Here is a 22,341-nt window from a genome sequence, read left to right on the forward strand (position 1 = left end):
CAGAACCAAATTATTAATGACATAATTGACTTTACTACATAAAATGAGGGTCTCTAATTATTGAAAGTCTTCATAAAGGGGAAAAAGTCACATAATTGTTGTCCACATAAAAACAGGGTAAGGAAAACCAAATGATGGGCTGTATTTTGTTGAATTCTTACCCCTTTTTTTATTCTTTATAATTCTGTTATAAATAAATAAATAAAAAATGATGTGTTTGTACAAATTTCATTTGCATGACCAAATGATGCAAAATAATCAAACATTATTGTACTAGCAATATAATCTAAGTGGGACCCAAAGTCAAAATTTTCTAATAATAGTGGGGTCTATGCTGGAGAATGAAAGGAAAGTAAATGAAAAAGGCTGTCACTTGCAACAAATGGCGCGTGGGACCCAAAAAGTAATTCTTTTCTGTTATAGTCCTACCAAAATTCAATTATAGTTAGATAATGGAATGAGCTGGTTCTACTTTATAGCCGCCCACATGGGAACACAATTTTGGATTTTGTTTTAGTTTCGAGTTTCATAGATATTAGACTATAGTTAAGTAAATTTTCAAATGATTAGTTCCTAGAAATAATGTAGTGTCTTTTAATTTTGTAAGATTATGATGTGATCTATAGCCTTCCGGAAATGTTTAGGGCTAGCTATTAGGAGTAGCAAACTTTTGAGAATACATAGTTGGAAGTTGGAGTATGAAGTTTATTATGTTCGTAAGAACCACAATTAAGACGAACCACAATTAAGACATCAAGTGACGTAATCACAAGTGCAATTTTATAACCATAAACAAAGAATAGTGATCCAATAATAAATTGCTTTGGAAATCCAGGCTAAGCAAAAGTGCTTTAGACAAGACTATTGAATCAGGTCATTATAGGTTGGGACAATTTGGATATCTTTGAATCTATAAATAATTAGGTTGATTAAGGTTTTTGAATCTAATCATTGATTGGAGTATTCTACATTAGTTTGACTCTTAATGAATTGTGATGATAAAGCTGTAATCTTTGTTGGGTATGTATTGAAATTCATTGCACACACTGCTAATTTTTTAATTGTACATTTGCCAAATTTGAGCCTAATGTTGAATTGGAAACCATTTATGTATAATTGGGATTATGTTTAAACCCTTTTATTAATTATAATAACAACTCGCAATTATGATTGATTAAAGATCACTGGATATTTACTTGTTTTTTGTTATTGATATCTTGATTTCATTTTATGTATATTTGTAGGGCCAAACCATGTTTGCTGATGGATGGCAAACTTTTATTCACTCTATTACATGTACAAACGTAATTCATCGTCTTGACTAGTGATTTCTTATTGCTTATGTTTTTTTGGGAAGTGATGTCTAAGTGCAAAAGGTAGGGCAAAAAGCAAAAACTAACAGTGTACTACTCTTCCTTTCATGGGAAATTATAAGTAGAGGGCTTGCCCGTTAATGATCCGCTTTACTTTTCATTGGTTTTGAAGTGAAATAGTTAAGGTCCATTAATGACCTGCTTTATTTTGCACCCGGCTCTAGCCTGACCTGACGTGCATTGGCCCTGGTCTAACCTTGGCCCACTTAATATTTCTCCCGATCTGCTAGTGACTCGCCCTGCTCAATAATCAGGTCTATACATTTGATTTTGCATTTTGGGTTTTAGCTTCAAAATGTTAAGTATTTATTCTAGTTTCAATTGATTTTTTTTATTTATTTTGATTAAGTGTAGTGCAACTCTGCAAGTATCTGTTATGTGATAAAATATGTCCCATTATTGGGTTGAGATTTTGTTCTTCCATCTCGTATTCTTGAGACTCAGATAGTCAGATGGTTTTTATAGCATTTGGATATCTGATTATTCACTTTAGAGAATTATAGAATACACATACAACAATTTGGAAGCCAGATATGAATAGCGATTGGATTGTATATAAGTGTAACTTATTAAGTAAAGTGACTTCGGAATGTTTTTAGTAGTGTAATTTCTTCTCCAAACATGTGTCTTTTTTCATAAACTAGTTTTGGCCCGTGCAATGCACGAATTTATAAAGTATGATTTATTATTAATAATAGTCAATTGAAATAGAGTTAATTGAAATAAAATGACTCATTTAACACTTTTTTTTTTTTTTTTAAATGTAAATTTATTAATGTCTATCCTTTAAATTTTATGTGTTACAAATATATATAAATAAAATTTAATAAAAGAATTACATTTTTTAAAATAGTTTTTTTTTTTTTTTTTAAATAGCATTTTGAAGGGAAAGTTTTTTCACAAGATTATGCCCAGTGTTTCATTTGGTGATTATTTTAGTATATACAGTGACAGACCCACTTGTAGTTATAGTGGGTCCTAGGACACAGTATTAATTTTGTAAAAAAATTATAAATTTGTTAAAGGTGATTGGTGACAAGCCTAACAAAAGTGAATTGGCTTTAGAGCAACTCCAATGGTTGGGAAAAGAGATTAGCTTGCAAATATTAAAAACCTTAAGTTAGTAGCTACACCATTGTTGCACATCTTGTTGATTAGCTTTGGCAAGCAAATTAGCTTTGTAGAGCTAATTAGCTTGTCAAATATTTGTTAGATAAAAAATATTATTAATTTAAAAATAAATTAATTTACAACTAGCTTAACCATTGGAGCAATAAATAACTTGAGTTGTTGTACCTTAAGAAGATGATGTGGCGATATATATACTCGTTTATATCAACATACGATCCTCCTTTTTCCTCCTTTCTCTCTCCAAAACCTAGCCTTCATTGTTGAATTTTGAAGGGGCTTCCATCGATTTTAATCGGTGGAAAGCCCCAATCCTTGTTTCTTTATTATTTTTTTAGGTTTATAATAATGCTTCCTCCTTTTGGGAGGAACTTTTCTCCCTCGAAAGAAAGGGTTTCCGATCTCCTTCGAAAGACAAGGGTTTTTCGAGCTCCTTCGAAAGACAAGGTTTATCTCCTCTTTTCGAGGGAGAAATTTCTTAGTTTTGAATCCATGGTAGCAGATCTAATGGATTGTCGTGAAATTATTTCGTTGGTGAAAAAGTTATCAAGTTTTCGAATACGAACAAATGAATCAGAAGGAAATCATCCTCACGGCTATAAAGGATCGTTAGACTGTCTCTCCAACAAGGCTATAATTTTCAGCGATATAAGCGGGAGATGCTCCACAGTGCAAGATCCACTCGACGATCGTAGTTTTTATGAAGGAAAATTCTATTTGATTCAATATCTAATGTATTTGTTAACGTCGAATCTCTATTGTAGATGTCGTATGACTTTTAATTAATGAAATATTTTTTGCTATTCAAAAAAAAAAAAGATGATGTGGCGTGTCAAGCTATTAAATAAATTAGCCAACCATTGTACTTGCTCTTACTACTCCCTAAATTACGTGAAACCAACAAAAAATATACTTCCTCCGTTCCTTTTTACTTGATCCGCTTTGACTTTTACACTATTCATCATTGCTCCTTTGACCATCTTTTGTGAATAGTATGCAAGGAAAAATATATTCATGTAAGATTTTTTTGAATTCGTCTCAATAAATGCTATCATAATATGTAAATTTTACAATTTTTACTTATAGAGAATTAGATCGTTAAAATTTGCATTGGCAAGCGTGATAAAATAAACAGTCAAGTAAAAAAGAGCCGAGCAAGTAAGTAAAATAAAAAAAAAAATATTGTAGTTTATTGAAAGTAAACTTTTTTTACACAATTTGTCAGGCATTTTTTTTTTTTTTACACAATTTGTCAGACATTTTTTTTTTACACAATTTGTCAGGCATTTTCTCTCTCCTTGAAAAACATTTTGGATAACAAAATTTTGCAGCCACTCACGCTGTTACCCAATAAAGAAACGACGATCGCTGATTGAAAACCACCCACCGCCGGCTGGCGACCTCAGCGGCCCCGCCCACTCTATAAACTAATAAATCTGGTAATGTAGTAACCTTAAATCTCTAATTTCTTAAATTCAAATTTGGGTATTTTTGTGATTGTTCTTGAGTTCTTCCTAAGTAATTTTTTATGCTAATTGTTTTAAAGCTTTATATTGTTATTCTTATTCAGTTTATAAATGATTATTTGAAGGTTTTGTTTGAGTCTTTACTCTTTAGAAGTTTGGATTGATTATTTGTTTTAGGGTTTATGGATTATTTACTGTTTTAATTGTATGAGTTGTTATTCATGAAATGGGAATTAAAGTTGCAATTTTCATTGAAATTATTGGTCAATTGAGATTTGTGAATTGTAGTTTATTTATTTTATTTATACGGTTCTATACTTTAATATTTGTAACTAGCAAGAATTATTTAAATTGATTTATCTAATTCAGCCTTTAACTTCAATTTTAGAATAAAAAGAAAAACTACTCGAGATATTTCAAGATCATTTGTTTCATCAAACACTTTTTGGGTCGAAAAAACGTCGATTAAGTATTTTTTTTTTTTTTTTCATTATTCAAGATTTGACTATTTTTTGACATATTGTATGCGGTCAATGAACGATGGGAATGGGGCAACCTATTAACTAAATCCTGGATCCGCCACTGAGTATATGGTATGGATTTTCATTATTACCCAATATCTCCCCAAATGGTTATGGAAGATAAGGATAATTTGGGGTAAACTAGCGTTAGTGCGTTACCATGAGAATAAAAATTGATTTTTCTTAAAAATGTATATGCAAATCCATGGCAATGCAGTTGGCGAGCAGCTGATCTGATCCGACACTACTATCTACGCGCACTAATTTTATTTCAGCTATTTTCTTTATGTCCATTTTGGTTTTAGTAGGTTCCATGGCAGCATTTTTCACTGCTACGTGTGCCATGGCAGTATTTTTCACTGCTACGTGTGCCATGGCAGCCATCTTTTGTCCACAAACAATGCTCTTCCTATTTGTTTTTAATCTAGTTGTAATATAAGCTCTTCTGTTCTTGTTTAAAAAAAGTATATGCAAATCCATTACTACTATTTATATCACTTACCAAAGAGGCGAATGATGTAATGAATCTAGAGGGTTGGAAATAAGAATGAGAAAGCTGATGAATGAAATTTATTTATTTATTTTATCTTTTTATATTAAATTCTAAGTGGTTACTCTTATCCTCCATTTCAAGTAGATATTAAAGATTATGTGATTTATTTACTCTTTTCATCCCTATAAAATTGCCCATATACTGAAAATGAATCTCCCTAAAAGATAGCTCCATACTTTTTTTGGTATATTTTTCCACTTGCAAGTTGCAATCTTACCTGCACTCTTTATCTCTCCTCGTCAATATGACAATTAATTGGGCACAATTTTGCACTTATGTCTTAATTAAAAAAGTGAAATTGAGGTTTGAGGCAATCTCTTAGGGATGGAGGGAGTTTATATAATTGAAGTCTGTATAGGTGTTAAGCCTTGTTGACTTTGATTATCAGTTACTTCGACATTATATTGAACAATGTTGTTAGATTCATCTTAATAAATTTTTCTGAAGACAAAACACTTTATACGTTGTACTTTTAGGTATGATCAATAGCAATGATCAAATTTAGCAAGGTCTGATCTTTGATGATTAAAACCATATGTAGCCTGCTCCGTATATTTTGAGATGGGATGAGCGATAATTGAAACTAAATATCAGTGTGGTAAGAGGTGATTGCAATTTATTAGTTGCATATATTATGTGGGCTGGATATATAGTCAATACTTTTATTAATTGTTTGTTCATTTTTTTGTTTTTTTTTGGTTTTTATACCAATTTGGACATGTCTTCAGGACAGGATAATCAAATTTTCATGACCTATACGGCTATACTTGACTTTTACTGTCAACTTAGGCCATTCAAAGAAGATACCATTTTAAGCTAATCAACTTTGTTATAGTCAGAGTCTACTGGCACAAATGTTTTAAAGTAGACTTTGCTGACTAGTAAATTATTAATCTGGCCTGGTTGTGCCTTACATTTCAATTGTATGTTCTTTCTGGTATTGAATCTTTTTGATGTTATTCCATTTCAGGTTTCATCATGGAAGTTCATAGTCATCTTGGAATTGCTAATACCTCTAACAGGCTATTTGCTGGTAATAGTAATATATTTTTCATATACTTGTAAAAAGTGCCAGCTTTGCTTAGTATGACTGTAGCTAATCTAGCTATGTTGTTTATCAGTTACTAGCGGTAGTTATCTCAATTATTTTATTTGGAATAGGTGATGTAACCTTAGTTTTAGAAGTTATACAGTCATGTCTCAAGCTTTCTGTTACATTTCAATGTTCTATTCAGTCTTGTAACAACATCCTACCAAATAGGAGGTTGGTTAGCATGAGTGAGATGCATTTGCCACCAACTTGTTAACATATGAAGATTTCATATAACTGTATATATATGAAAACATGGATTGGGAGGATTTATTAAATTACTTGACTTGTCACTTGTCTATCATGCAACCTTGTGTTTTGTGTAACTGGTAATTTTAATACTTTTGTAATGTACTCTGGTCTTTTGAACTATAAAGAGCATAATGCGGAAATTATAGCTCATTTCTTTATCAGATGGCAGATCTTTAAATGATGCATCACCTGAAAGTTGGATGATTACTTCATATCCTTTCTATTTCATTACTTGCAGGCATGCTTAAGAGACAACAATATATATCAAGGTTTCAGTTGAGGAATACAAGAGTTCAAGCATCATCTGAGACGTTGAAGGTACCTCCTACATGTATGAAGTATGGAAAAGACCAACCTCTTGTCAAGATGTGTGGAATCACGTCTGCTAGAGATGCTGCAATTGCAGCTGAAGCTGGTGCTGATTTTATTGGGATGATCATATGGCCAAAATCTAAACGTTCTGTTTCACTTGCAACTGCCAAGGAGATTTCAGAGGTTGCTAGGAAGTATGGAGCTGAGCCAGTGGGGGTATTTGTTGATGATGATGCTGACACTATTTTAAAAGCTGCTGCTGCATCAAACATAGAATATGTCCAGGTACATACATTTAAAAACATGAATTTCCTTGCCCATAGCTTTTCAACCTTCTAATTTGTGCAACTTTAAAGTTATGCAGCTTCATGGGAATGGTTCACGGAGTACTTTCCCACAGTTGGTAAAGGAGAATCGAGTTATTTATGTTCTTCACGCTGATAAAGATGGGGTGCTCCTGAATGATATTTCTCAAGAAGAATGTTCTTTAGTAGATTGGATTCTTGTAGATAGTGCAACTGGAGGAAGGTATGTCCTTATTTACCTTATGTATTCTTCAGCTTATAGAATGGCATTAGCCAGCATTATATTGACACATTTATGAGTGAATGTATATAATTGTTGGCTTGTTGTCCTCCTTGATCTGACAACCGCTGTCATTGATTAAGAGGGCAAGTTTTAATCATCCTCTAGTTCACTTTATAAGGCTAGGTAAGGTTGAGGACGGAAATTTTTGGATTTATCTTTGTTGATCTAGCATCAAAGGAATCGACTATTAGTGACGCCCTTTGGATTCCAAAAGTGCCTTACTGGTGAGGTCACAAGGGCAATTTACAAGACCTTTTTTCCAATAGAATTATGGGAGGTAGCTTGAGTTTCTAAAACGGTTTGATCTTTTGCTCGGATCCCTTATTTTCTACAGATGCTTCTTCTTTTCATCATCCACTCCACTAGTTTTATGACAGATGGACACACTATTTACTGATAAATGCATTTTATAACTTGGCATGTCAACTTGTACCTTGCCAGTGATGAAATTATACGCAACCTCATACTTCGTATATTATAACCAGCTCTTAATCCTGCTCCAAAACCTCCAATTAGTGCAGTCATCCAAATTTTTTTCTTTTTGTTGTTGGCCTGGAAAGGTGTCCTTATTTGCCTATGTTCTCTCAAACCCCAGTCCTAACAGTTGTGGCTTGTTTTACTATTGCAATTTTCCTTTTCTTTTTTTTTTTCCCAGCGGGAAAGGATTCGATTGGACGCAGTTTAAATTACCATCAATAAAAAGCAAACATGGTTGGCTATTGGCTGGAGGAATCAAACCCGAAAATGCTCAGGATGCTCTTCTTACCCTTCGCCCGAATGGAATTGATGTTAGTAGCGGTATTTGTGCTGCAGATGGAATCAAGAAGGACGAGTCACGGATATTTGCTTTCATGAATGCAGTAAAATCTGTGCAGTACTGATTTTAGTGTTAGGTCTATTTTCATCCAAAATAGTTTCCTTTTTCTTTTGTTGTCAACCTCCCTTCACATTTAACAGGGATTATTGGATACATCTTGACCTTTCTAAACCCTGTCATTGAAGAAATGTATAGAAATACATCAAGTTGTTAATGTATTGAAACTTTTACTAGATTTCATGTAGAGCCATATGAGAATTAGTTTACTTAGTGTCTAAATTGGTAGAGCACTCATTTGAAGGTGATCCTAGGTTCAAAATTTGTCAAGGGAAAAGGTTGGGGTTAATAGGTATCTTGTAAGAGTGGTGTTTGTATAATTAAGACGAAGGAGCTGTCTGTCTTAGTCTGTTGGAACAATGATTTGAACCTTCCTGTTTTATCGTATATTCCTCTCCTTAAGGTGAATATTTCTTACCTGCAGTTCATATGCCCCATAACTAATATGATTGCTAGGGAAATGTTTTTCGAACTTTGCTTGTAATCTCTAGGGGATGTTGCCGATGGGGTGCTGATATGGAAGGAGCGAGTGAAGATGAAGGATAGAGTGAGAGATTCTAAAACGGCACAGCTAAGTTTCCTGCGTTTATGACCACGCTACTGAACACATAGCAGATCGTAATATGACTTGGACTTTGGAAGGTTGTAGTGAAAATAAGATTGTGGTGAATCTTCACGACTTCACTTATTCGCTTAATGCAAAACATTACATGAGGCTAGTTCACATTCTTTACAATGATTTATTATGTAATCTGGATGAATTAGTTTTTAAGTTTCAAAATACTAGTAAATAAATTGTTCCAACTAAAATTGTTGTAAAGTTTGTGTTAGCAAAAGCCAAACGAAAAGCAAAAAAATAGCAGATGAAAGGAAAACTTGCCTAACTTTCAACTGCATCAGCCCTTTTAGGAGGCAACGAAAGACTATCATGTGCATGCTTTCTCCTTAGATTGAGCCTATTTTACCTTACGGGTACTACTCAAAGTTTTCACACAAAATCATCCAACCAGCAATGTTTGGGTTATTAAAGCCAATCTTTTTGCTCATTTTTTAATTTGATTTAAGAGTTTAAATTTTAAGCTCGAAAAAGCTCAATCCCCTTATGTAGGTGTTGCACCAATCCAAGTTGAATCGGAGAAACCTATTGCTTGACTCGTTCCGAATACCAACAATAATATCAATATCGGATACATGAACTTAAATTTTATCTCTTTTAATTGTGGATCATGAACTTGTTACTTCTATCTCTTTATTCCTTTTCTATCTAGTGCTACATGCACCTATAAACCCAAATTCTTGATGTGATTCTTAGATCTAGATATCCAAGTGATTTCCGAACTCCTTCAACCGTTCAACATATTGTAACTTGTAAGATCTCCATGATCCCAACTCTCTGTTATCCTCTCGGATGCTCTAACATAGTCACATGCCCAAACACCCAAACAGCCTCTATTTTGGACTTAATTTTGTGGGTTATATTTTGGTGAATATCTTCATATCTTTGAGAAATTGACCCAATGTACTTAAAACACTCTCTTTTGTGTAAATTCTTACCTTTTTTTTTTTTTTTTTTTTTTTTTTTTTTTTTTTTTTTGAGGAAAAGATTCTTACCATTTAATGCTCTGCTACACACTCTCTTGACTTCCTCTTAGAGTTAAAATTGCAATCTAATTGTCGCCCCTATTGTCTAAATTAGCATTAACCTCAATGTAATTTAGTTTCATCCATCAATAAAATATCATCTATAATACCGCTTCAAAGATGAATTGACTCAATACCTTGTTTAGTCCAATATTAAGAGAAATGTTTTTTGTTAATTAGTCAATTTACTTAAGTGAAATACTCTTCTTAGCCGTTGTCCAAAGTCACCCGATACCAAATTAATAAACCAGTTGCGTGGAATATAGTAATGATTTTTCTATAAATCTATAAATCAGTTTCTTGAAGTATAGTACTCAAAATACATGCATAAATATGAAGCATTTAATGTTTCCTCCAAGTCAAAAATGTGTTCACATCAATATAAAATAATTTTTCTCTAAATCAATACTACTATGTAGTATGTACGATAAAGTTAATAAACCAGTTGCGTGAAGTATAATACTCATTATACACATAAATACGAAATCTTTACAAGTAATTAGTACGGATTAAGACTCTATATATACAATGAAGTTATTAAATTAGTTGCGTGGAGTGTAGTACTCATACATAGGATTATAGGAACAATGAACTTCTTTTAGGACAGATTTTGATCTAAAATATACCAGTTGTGCACTTGTGCGACTTGTACCTATTTCAAAATTTTAAGAGTCGCATCAAAATGACATTGATTAGCTTGCACCAAGTATTGCCTTGCCCTCAATGTGATTAATGTGCATTGATTGAAAACTCAATCAACTAATTAGCCCACTACCTTTTCTTTTTAGGAATATGGAGGCGTAATAATCAAATATAAGTCGCATAATCATTCATCTAGAACCCTTGCTACTTTATTTCATAGAATAAAATAAACATGTGTAAAATAACAGACATAGTACATAATACATATTGTGTCTGCCCCAAATATTAAGCAAATTATGACAGGCAAAAGTGTGAATCTATGCTATCTTTCTCTTTATTTGGCAATACACTAGCTTTAGCTAGATTTCAAAAAGTCTTTTTGCAATTACTACTCCACAAGAGGTCCAAAACCTTACTGCTTTTCAATAATATAGATGGTTGAAAATATAAAAGCACCCACTCCATTTATGCTTTATAGTGTTTTTTCTTTTTAGCAGAACATTAACTTTAAATAGGATTTTCTCGTAAACATTACATTTGTTCACTACTTCATCCGTTCCTTAAAGATTGTTTCATAAGAGCTACTCTGTAACATGTCAAAGTAATTTTACTTTTTTTTACATATAAATGTTGGTAAAGGAAAAAAAATAAGGTCATATGCTACATTTATAATGAAATATTTGTGATATTTGGGAGCATAGTAGAATTAGGCCAATTTGGTCTAGTAACTTCGTTATATTTGGGATTGTATAGTAGGTCAAATTAGGTTTAGAATTAATTTCATTACCAAAATGAAATTATAATGCGGAGTATAGTTTTGTTTTATTTGGTGAAAATGAATTATATTATAGATCTCAAGTATCCAAGTGAAAACAAAAAATTAAATTGGCCAAACAAACTTTGTCTAACCTTAAGTCCTTAACCCAAATAAATATCTTTCACCTACTCAAGTACTCATAATAGTAATATTTATTTTGAATTCATAATTATAAAATAAAGTAGATTGGCTTTTAAATTTGCAACAAGTGATTGTGTGCATGTAAAAAGAGGGAGGAAGATCTACTCCCTTGGGCCTCCACCCAGAAATACGAAGTATTAATTATATAAGTACAAGTGAGAGCGGAGAATTACCTTTCTGTGGTAAAATTTGTTGGCTCTGGCTAATAATTAATCTTAATCTTATACATCGTATGAAAGTAGGGAGTAATCTACAAAAAAAAAATTTGTAGAGATTTTTCACGAAGAACACTTCTCAATTTCTCATAGATCAACTACCTCAGCTATTTAGGTCAACGCCTAGTAGTATAAGGGGGAAGTAAAGGGACTTTTCTACTCGCTACTTCACAAACATATGTATATGGTTGGGCTCGATTTTTAATTTTTTGTTCCCAAGAAAAAACGTTTATAGTCCATATTTACAGATTTTACTAGTGTAGAATACACTGATTTGATACACAAAAAGTGGTGGACAGTGCACATCTTTGATCACAATTCACAAATAGTTGAATATGAGTTCAAATTTGGAACACACGAATAGAACATTAAAAAAGTAGAGTAAACGACATACAAGACAGCTAAAGAAGAGCCCATTTAAGAGTTAGGACCACCACCCAGCAACGGTGTGGTTCAGGTTAATGGGGCCATTAGCTAGGAGCCTAGGACCAGGGGCGGATACAGGTTGGGTTCAAGTGGGTTCATTGAACCCACTGAATTTTTGAAAAAAAATTAAAAGTTTTTTTTTTTAAAAAAAAAAAAACGAAAAAAGGTTAAATACAATATCTTTACACTAAATATCAACAAAACAATGTGCAGCCTAGTGGTGTTTTGCCTTGCGCGCCTTTACTTCCCCTCTTATTAAGAAGGCACGGGTTCGAACCCTGCCATAACCCTTTTTTTTTTTTATTCTGTAATTTTTTTTTATTCAGCAGTTCAGTCATTCACTGATTCACTCCCAAATTATTTCCCCCAAATTCGAAAACCCTAACTCACCTCTCTGCCTCTCCAGCTCTCCTCGTCTCCTCACCTCCACGGCTCCACCACTCCTCTCCAGCACGCCGACACCACTTACGGCTCCTCCTCCTCCACCCACGGCTCCACCACCTTCCCAACAGGCGGCAAGTCGGCAACAGCCCAGCGAGGCAGCGACTCCAGCGACGGCAGCGAGGCAACTGAGTAAGGTATTCTACATTTCTACAATTCTACTTTTTTTTAGGTATTCTACAAGTACAATTCTATATAGTTCAATACTTAAATGTTAATTCATTTAATTAGATTGTAAATTTGTGGTGTTTATAAATTATAATTGATTTATTGATTGAAATATTGAATACTTAGATTGTTGGGGTTTATAATTGATAAATTGATGATTGTTTGATAAATATAATTTGTGGGGTTTATAATTGATAAATTGATGATTGTTTGATAAATATAATTTGTGGGGTTTATAATTGATAAATTGATGATTGTTTGATAAATATAATTTGTGGGGTTTATAATTGATAAATTGATGATTGTTTGATGTAGTTAATTTATTGTATGATTGTTGTTTGATTTCAGTTTGCAAATGAGTTTCAAATGTTACCTCATTGTATTCTACTATTGTTAAAGTTCTTGAGAAGGTTGGATCAAATAAGATTTATAAGGATGATCGTGTGAAGGCTATCACTATTATGTCTACATTTGAATCATTTGAATTTGTTTTCATGATACATTTGATGTCTGAAATATTTGGCCAAACTGATAAACTGTGCCAAGCTTTGCAAAGAGGGGACCAAGATATTGTTAATGCCATGGCATTTGTAACATTAACTAAGGAGCGATTGCAAAATATGAGGGACCATGGGTGGGAAGACTTTTTACATCTTGTAATTTCTTTTTGTGATAAGTATAATGTGGAAGTACCTGCTATGGATGATATGTATGTTCCTCGTGGAAGATCGAAACGCTTCTTTGCCAAAGTTTCTAATCTCCACCGATTTCGGGTAGAAATGTTTATAAGTGTCATTGATTTACAACTCCAAGAGCTCAATAATAGATTTGATGAGGAAAATATGGAGTTGCTTATTTGTATATCATGCTTAAATCCGGTCAATTCATTTGCGGCATTTGATAAGCAAAAGTTGATGAGACTTGCTGAGCTATATCCCAATGAATTTCCAACTAATGATATGACAATGACTGCACTTCGTCATGAACTTGGATTTTTTATTGATGATATGCGCAAAGATGCAAGGTTTGGAGACTTGAAGGATATTAATGAGCTTTCTATGGTGCTTGTTGAAACAAATAAGCATAATTCTTACAAATTGGTTTGCTTGCTTATACGACTAGCATTGATCCTTCCGGTGGCGACTGCAAGTGTGGAACGAGTGTTTTCATCAATGACTTATGTAAAAAATAAGTTGCGGAATAGTATGGGCGATCAATTATTGAATGATAGTTTAGTCACTTTTCTTGAGAGAGACTTATTTGCTAGAGTTAGTGATGATGATGTATTGATACGCTTCCAAAGTATGAAAACTCGAAGAATGCTTTTGTAGGTTTTTTTTTTTAATTTATTATTTTTTTTTTCATTTTTCTAAGTGTAATCCATTTGTAATCCGAAATTTGAACTAATGTACTGAATATTTAATTAATGTATTCGCGTTCCTTTTTTTTTCTGATTCCGAACCCACTATTTGGAAATCCTGGATACGCCACTGCCTAGGACCACTTTGAACCATCAGTCCACTAATTAGCCCTTCAACATTTTATTCAGTACAAGTGTACACAACCAACAACATGTCAGAAAATATCAGTAATTCTGAACTCTGTAGTTAATAATTTTTTAACGTAGGACAGATTGAATCTCATACAATAATTTAAGATGCTTTATGTATGTATGGAAGTTCACCTAATTCTATGATGTATACCATAAAGTTTGTTCTTAGTGGCAGAACTCAAAATGCTGCACAAAGTTATGTAGGAACAGAAATAGTTGGTTGATTACAGAGGGACCTTCCACCGGGGTCATTCGAGGTCAGGCCCCTTCATAAATTATTGTAATTAATTAGTTAATTGATTAAAATAATCTATATTAACTTATAAAATATTGGGCTTAGTGATTAGTTTTGAGCAAGTGATAAATATTTAAATTCTGGCCCCTCTAATATTTTCAGCCAAGATCCGCCTCTAGTTAACAAGATACTGCAATCCAAATACAAGTGCATCAGAATTGAATTATATAAACTTGAATGAAAAGGTCTGTTCGCGGATTAAATTAGGCAACTACCAACAGACAGATTTGCTAATGAGGAACAATTACTAGTGCATGTGATACACGAGTACGTGCTAATTATGTGAGATACATTCTCGTACAGTCTAATTACCAAATAAGCTAGAGTAAAACATTAAACATGCTTATATCTCGGACATCACAGGAAGGATGATCTCGAGGAATTGATCTTTGGCCTGCAGTTGTTTGTTACTAGTGATTTTTTGAGTTTGTTTGATAGTAGACAACATCTCCGGTGTCACTAACATAATGATCTTTCTTAAGACTGTTTAAGATTATACCGAATATGTATAGGGGAAGAGGTCCAGATTGCTTAGGTTCGCGGTAGTACTTCCCAAGTACTGGCTTTGCTTCTTTTGTCTGCAGGAACAGATTCAAACTAAATGTCAGAAAACAGGGAAGAAATAAGTTTGTACTTAATAGACATTCCTTGGTTACATAAATATACTCACTGCTTCAACTAGATGATAGTGTGGAATTTGTGGGAAAAGATGATGAATAACATGAGTTCCGATGTCATGGTGGATGTTGTTTAACAATCCATAATCACGGTCAAGTGTTGTAAGCCCTCCTCTAAGGTAACTCCACTCCTAGTAATGAAAACAGACAGACAACTATATCAGACTTCTAAATCAAACATACGAAAATTGTTCTTGCAACAAATTTTTTACTAAAATCATAAAATTTTAGTGTACAAGAGCATAGTTAAGCTGATAACACACCTCACCGCGGTACCAAGGAAGTTTTTCCTCATGGCCATGATGATGCAAATAAGTCACCAAGTCCAACCACATGACAAAAATCTAAAATTGAGTAGCAAAATAAATGTGTGAAAATCATGATGATTAATTCAATAAGCTAATCATTTCTTCAATTTTTTTTGGTACAGAACAAATAAATTTCAGAGTTGAAATATCAGAACCCACCATATAGGGAACCCCATAGAGCTTGAGCACCTGAATAGGACCCATGATAAAAGACATTTCCACAAGCAATGCAACCATTGCTGACCAACAAAGTGTCGAAGTTACAACATCATTTTTCTCTTTTGGAGTGAACAGATTACTGTCCGGGTGGTAATGTGAGCCTGATTTACCAGGAGTTCGCGTCCACTGCAGTAAGATTAATTAGCTAATAGGTAAAACACAACGAAAATCAATGTGCAATTGTATACATCAAGTTGGACTCTAAGCTCACCAGATATACAGGGTATGCTAGCAAGGGAAATGGAAAAGTGAATCTGAACTTCCTTGTCATATAATCCAAACTATTGTATATCGATTCAGTCAACTGAAATGCACACAAAAATTAGGTTAATGACAATTCCTACTAGAAAAACAAGTCTTGGATGAGGCGAACTTACTATATTGTGAGACATTAAAAGTTAAGCATACCTCTTCAAAATAAGTAAAAAGTAACCCTTGGAATAAATTACTAAATACGCAATCTACTTTTTGCTAAGTTCTTGTAAGTTCGCCTCATAAAAGTTCTAAATCCAAAAATTAAAAAAGAACAAGAATGTAGAGTTGATAAGCTTACTGGGTGCCATGATTCATCATTCTCAACATGTCCATGGTTTTGATGATGAGTTCTATGACTAATTCTCCTATATTATTAGCAAAGAAAGGTTCAATCTTTCAGTTTCAAAAATCATCATATAATAATACTCCTTATATCATAAACCAACAAAATTAAGCATAATTTAAATCTAAGTTTACAAGTTTACATCTAAATTAACAAAATTAACATACCATCCATGATATGGAACAAGGATTGAAGAGTGAAGAAAGTGGCCCACAATGTTGTTAAGCTTTGGATTGTCAGAAAAACTTCCATGTCCACTGTCAAATACAACAAGAACAACAACAAAAAAAAATTACTCACATTATATCAACATTGAACATATTCCACAAAAAAATAGAACCAAAGCAAAGCAAAATTAGGATATCACAACAACCTACATTGTAATCATTTACAACCAATTGACATTTAATACAACCTTTTTCCAAAATATATGTACTTTTTTTTGCTACTTTGGTAAAAAAAAAACGCAACAAACAAACAACAATGAACCCTTTTTTCTGGGGTCGAAGAGGGCACGTACCCCGAACTCGTACAATAAAAGTAAAAACTCACCAATCATGACCAAGAACAAAGAGAGCCCAAAACATAGTACCCTGAGCAATCCAATAAAGAGGCCAAAGAAACCAATTATTGAAGTAAGCAGCAACAGAAGCCAATGCAAAAACAACAACAACATCTCTAACAACATAACTCATAGATTTCCAAGGATCTTTAACCCAACAATGCTTAGGAATTGCATTTCTAATATCAGCTATTTTGAATGGAGGTGGTGCACCTGGATTAAATTCTTCAAAAACCCCATTAAAGTTAACATTTTTTTCATTGTTTTTCAGCATTTTTTCTGTATGAACTAGCATATGCTAATATTCGGCTACTAATTAAAACTAGGTACAAGTATATATATATATTTTTTGTAAATATTAAAAAGAGAGATTTCCTTTCTTAGATTCTCTTATATAAAACCAAAAAATGAAATTTTTGTGAATTAAGAATCAAGGTTTCATGACAATTTATACTGACATTCTGACAGTTGTGGCATTTATGGAGTTTTAGTTGTTTATATTTATCAATTTCTACCTAATTTATCATTTTATTTTTGCATTACTAATCCCCCCACGATAAGGGATTCCTAATTTATTTATTTATTTATTATAACTTTTATTTTTTTTGGAATTAGATGGAGAAATTTGAGAGCTTTATTTTATGAATGTAACAACGTACAAGTGTACAACTATTACGATTTATTATAACATTGAGAAAATTTATTAGATGAGACATAGTATAAGTGTCCATAACCCTGGCCTCTTGGCGGCTCAAGCAACATATGGCAGGTTTTCTCCTAGTATCACTCGGAGAAATAAGGTTTAAACTTTAAAGTTAGGTATATAGGTGGCCATGAGTTTGGACATGCAAGCCCATGTGTCAATTCATGGAGATATGTTTAGAACAATTCAAGAAAAAGTTGTGTCGTGTTAGATTTGTATTAATTTTTTTTAATGGATTAATTATTGTGTTGTGCTAGTGTCAAATTTTGAAAATAATGTCCGATCCACACACAACCTATGACCCCCCTGGCCCTGGCTGCTTCTCATATTGCGTCGAGCTTATGATGGAAAAATCTATGTTACCTTATCTCATACTCAGCTCTAGTTAAAGTATATATCGACTAAATTCAAAATATGAGTTTTATCACAATCCTTGAGGTCGAATTCTGTTTACAACGATACCATTTGCAATTTCCAAATTCTATACAAGTCAAAACAAAAACAAACAAAAAATGTTGTGATTAATTCATCTTTTTAAGAGCCACATGGCTATGAGTCTATAAGTGCATGGAACGGAATGATTTGGTCTTAGTAGTTTAACTTTTGCGATTAATGTGCATTGAATATGCAATAACAAAATTGCATTTATAAGCTATAAGCCTAAACTTCGTTGAATTGTTTGATCATGGAATATAGTGAACATAAGTTGCGTCTACCTTTAAAATCAACTGCAAACATCACTAAATAACGTGTGAAAGTTTTATGCACTCTTGTCTAAATTTAGCAAAGGCCTCAAACGGTTACTATGAACCCTAATTTGTGAAATACAGACACTTACTTTCCACAATGAAATAGATGTATGGTGCATCTTTATATAGGTCCCGGAATTGGAATATCGTTTTTTAATTTTCAAAGCAATCTCATTACTATATATGGATTAATTAATATACTTTGATGTGTTTTTAGTTTATGTAGAATAAATCAAAACTCAAACATTATTTTAGGAACTTTGGCTGCAAACTTTATGCATGTATTCTGCATTACTTTACTATAAAGTAAATATTTAAATAACTATGTATAGATTTGCTTGCTTTTGTGTAATATATATATATATATATATATATATATATATATATATATATATATATATATATATATATATATATATATATATATATATATATATATATTGTCCAGTTAGGGCATGTTCTGATTTACTGAACTAAGCTTAATTAAAGTGAAATGAATATTTTATGAGAGAAGGAAATTAGGAATTGAATTGAACTGAAAATAAGCTGAAGAGAACGACCCTTAGGCCCTATTCACTACATCTTATTTTTTTGCTGAAGTTAAATTATATTTTACTGAAGTGAAATTATTTTTACTAAAATGAAATTATTTTTACTAAAATGAAATTATTTTTGCTAAAATGAAATTAATTTTGCTGAAGTGAAATTATTTTTTTACTGATTCTCTATTATATTTCTTCTTTATATATCGTTGTTGTATTCATACTTCAAGCCCAAAAGACTCTCGTATGAAGAGATGTGATAGTGTAGAAAACATATTCATGGTATTAAAGCATAACCTTAACCTTTTGGTTGAAGTATTAATTTTGGGTATCATTCAATCATTGTGTGAGAGATTTTTTTCTAGCAGCTAACGTTATGGAACTCCTCGACATGAATGATAACTCTAGAGAGTTTGAGTTGGGAGTAATTATTAACGTTGTTGCATTTGTGTCAAAAAAAAAAAAAAAAAAAAAAAAAAAAAAAAAAAAAAAAAAAAACGTTGTTGCAGTAGACTTTTGATTAGCTTTTAATAATGTAATCACGTCACGTCTAATAGCAACTTAGCTTTCTCCTAGTCCCCCCCTAATTTGAGAACTATTTGACTAAAATAATGCATTTAACATTATCTTTCTATGTAAATTATCTAACAGTTAGGATACTTGCCCTAATTAGAAAAGCCATGCTTGCGAGGGAACTTGATACGGTACTCCAATTTTGTGAAGTAAAGAAATGCATAACAATAAATAAGGGGATCGATAAAAAAAAAAGAAAGATCTCATTTGTTACTTTCATAGAAGGTGATATAATGACGTCAAGTGTCTTTTTCTAAGAAAATTTTGAAAGGTAATTTCATCAATGAAAGAAAAAAAAGAGATCTTTCATCAATGAAAGATAGGTGGTTTTCAAAAAAAAAAAAAAAATTGTACGGTATAATACCCTACAAAAAAAACCAAAATAATACACAATATAAAGTCATCACGGTTAAAAGTCTTATTTATCTTTTACACAACCTGTTAAGAAGACAAGTTTAAAATAAACTAGTTTTGTGCCCTTTATTGAATTTTAAAATAAAATTTTCATCTATGTGTCAAATTTTAAAATGTATCATTGATACAAAATTAGTTAGGATTTGATCTTCCTAAATTATAGACTATAGTTCCCTAGTATATTGCCATATACGAAGTATATTATATTCAAAAGGTAAAAAATAACTTGATAAAAATGATAATTATATATTCATATTTAGTTGAACCCGAATATGACCTGACTTGGAAATGACCCGACCTGATTATAACCTGCAAATTATTAACTTGAACATAACCCGACTTGAATCCGAGAATGACCCGACTTGGAAATGACCCAACCTTATTATAAATCGCAAATTATTGACTTGAACCGAACCCGACTTGAACACGAGAATGACCCGACTTGAAAATGACACGACCTGATTATAACCCGCAAATTATTGACTTGAACCGAACCCGATTCAAACCCGAGAATGACCCGACCTAATTCTAACCCGCAAATTATGGACTTGAACCGAACCCGACTCGAACCGAGAATTACCTTAACCTGTTTTAACCCGTGAAAACCCGAATTAAACCCGACCTATTGTTCACCCAACTCGAATGTAACCCGACCTGTTATTAACCCGAGCTAAACCCGACCCAAACCCGATAAGAAGTATGACCCGACGTGACCCGACTCAAGCATGACCCAACCCAAACCCGACGCGCATAGATTATGGAATTAATCCGAATTGACCAGACCCACTCTTACCGACCCAAACCCGACCCGTTTACCTGAATTGAAAGCTTTACCCAAAACCTCCAAAATTTCTCAAAAAACGTGGATATTAACCTTTAATTTTGGAATTTTTTTTTACTTTTTTTACCCGGGAATAAAAATTACCGAAATGTTTACCATAATCCCTAATATCCTCCGGAAGTCCAATTGGCTGGGTGGAACCATCAATTTGCCTTTAAACAACCAATTTACTGGTTTACAACTTGCACCGATTTCATTAATTTAAGCCTAACATGAACATTTATGACCTCATATAATGATCATATATGGTTCCAAACGACATAATATGACCCCGAAATGTATCCCCTAACATCTCGATGCTTTTCGACACCGGGCCCCGAAACATTCGAAATTTCTCAAAAATCGTGGATATTAGCCTTCAATTTTGGAATTTTTTGACTTTTTTCGCACGAAAATAAAAATTATCGAAATGTTTACCACGGTCCCTTATACCCTTCGGGAGTCCAATTGGGTGGGTGGAACCATCCAATTTGCCTTTAAACGGCCTATTTACCGGTTTACAATTTGCACCGATTTCATTAAATCAAGCCTACCACGAACATCTATGACAGCATATAATGATCATATATGGTTCCTAACCGAATTGTATGACATCCAGATGTATTCCCTAAAATCTCAAGACTTTTCGACATGGGGCCTCGAAACCTCCAAAATTTCTCAAAAAGCGTGGATACTAGTCTTTAAGTTTGGAATTTTTTTTAATTTTTTCGCCTGGAAATAAAAATTGCCAAAATGTTTACAATGGTCCCTAATACCCTTCGGGAGTCCAATATGGAGGGTGGAACCATCCAATTTACCTTTATATGACCTATTTACCGGTTTATTACTTGCACCGATTTCATTAGCTCAAGCCTACCACGAACATTTAAGACAACAAATAATGATCATTAAATGGTTCCAAACGACAGTATATGACCCCGAGATGTATCCCCTAGAATTTCAAGACTTTTAGACACCGTGCCCAGAAGAATAAAAAATTTCTCAAAAAACGTGGATATTAGCGTTCAATTTTAGAATTTTAGACTTTTTTTCGCCCGGAAATAAAAATTACCGAAATGTTTACCATGGTCCCTAATACCCTATGGGAGTCCAATTGGGTGGGTGGAACCATCCAATTTGTCTTTAAACGACCTATTTACCGGTTTACAAGTTGCTAAGATTTCATTTACTCAAGCTTACCACGAACATTTATGACAACATATAATGATAATACTACCTCCGTTACCTGTAACGGAGGTAGTATATGGTTCCAAACGACATTATGTCCCCGGGATGTAATCCTACAATTTCAAGGCTTATCGATACCTAGCATCAAAATCTCCAAAATTTCTCAACAAGCACGAATCCTAGCATTTAATTTTGGAATTTTTTGACTTTTTTTTTCGCCAGAAAATAAAAATTGTCGAAATTTTTAGCATGATCCCTAATACCCTCTGGGAGGCCAAATGGATGGGTGGAACCATCTAATTTGCCTTTAAACGACCAATTTGTCGGTTTACAATATGCACCGATTTAATTAACTCAAACCTACCACAAACATTTATGACAACATATAATGTTCGTATATGATTCCAAACGGCACTATATGACCTCGAGATGTATTCCCTAAAATCACAAGGCTTTTAGACACCGTGCCCTAAAACCTCCAAAATTTATCAAA

General features: G+C 33.0%; 3 protein-coding genes across 3 annotated transcripts; 2 read left to right on the forward strand and 1 right to left on the reverse strand.

Moving 5' to 3' along the window:
- The first annotated feature begins 3,760 nt into the window (after window positions 1–3,760).
- LOC145642413 (N-(5'-phosphoribosyl)anthranilate isomerase 1, chloroplastic-like) lies at window positions 3,761–8,333 on the forward strand. Its single transcript, XM_081693592.1, has 5 exons — window positions 3,761–3,940; window positions 6,012–6,074; window positions 6,622–6,980; window positions 7,060–7,223; window positions 7,939–8,333. Exons 2-5 carry the CDS (start codon window positions 6,020–6,022, stop codon window positions 8,162–8,164), a joined length of 804 nt encoding a protein of 267 aa, XP_081549718.1. The 5' UTR covers window positions 3,761–3,940; window positions 6,012–6,019; the 3' UTR covers window positions 8,165–8,333.
- A 4,821-nt stretch (window positions 8,334–13,154) lies between these two features.
- LOC145555516 (uncharacterized) lies at window positions 13,155–13,979 on the forward strand. Its single transcript, XM_081617251.1, has one exon. The coding sequence runs from the start codon at window positions 13,155–13,157 to the stop codon at window positions 13,977–13,979; it is 825 nt and encodes a 274-aa protein (XP_081473377.1).
- A 662-nt stretch (window positions 13,980–14,641) lies between these two features.
- Window positions 14,642–17,419, reverse strand: LOC145556701 (omega-3 fatty acid desaturase, chloroplastic-like). Its single transcript, XM_081618356.1, has 8 exons — window positions 16,850–17,419; window positions 16,465–16,554; window positions 16,253–16,319; window positions 15,911–16,003; window positions 15,640–15,825; window positions 15,436–15,516; window positions 15,166–15,303; window positions 14,642–15,073 (listed from the first exon to the last, which is right to left on the reverse strand). The coding sequence occupies exons 1-8, from the start codon at window positions 17,152–17,154 to the stop codon at window positions 14,906–14,908; spliced, it is 1,128 nt and encodes a 375-aa protein (XP_081474482.1). The 5' UTR covers window positions 17,155–17,419; the 3' UTR covers window positions 14,642–14,905.
- Between the last annotated feature and the right edge of the window lie 4,922 nt (window positions 17,420–22,341).

The sequence above is a fragment of the Chenopodium album genome, chromosome 8 (assembly GCF_948465745.1).
Source record: "Chenopodium album chromosome 8, dcCheAlbu1.1, whole genome shotgun sequence".
NCBI lineage: Eukaryota > Viridiplantae > Streptophyta > Magnoliopsida > Caryophyllales > Amaranthaceae > Chenopodium > Chenopodium album.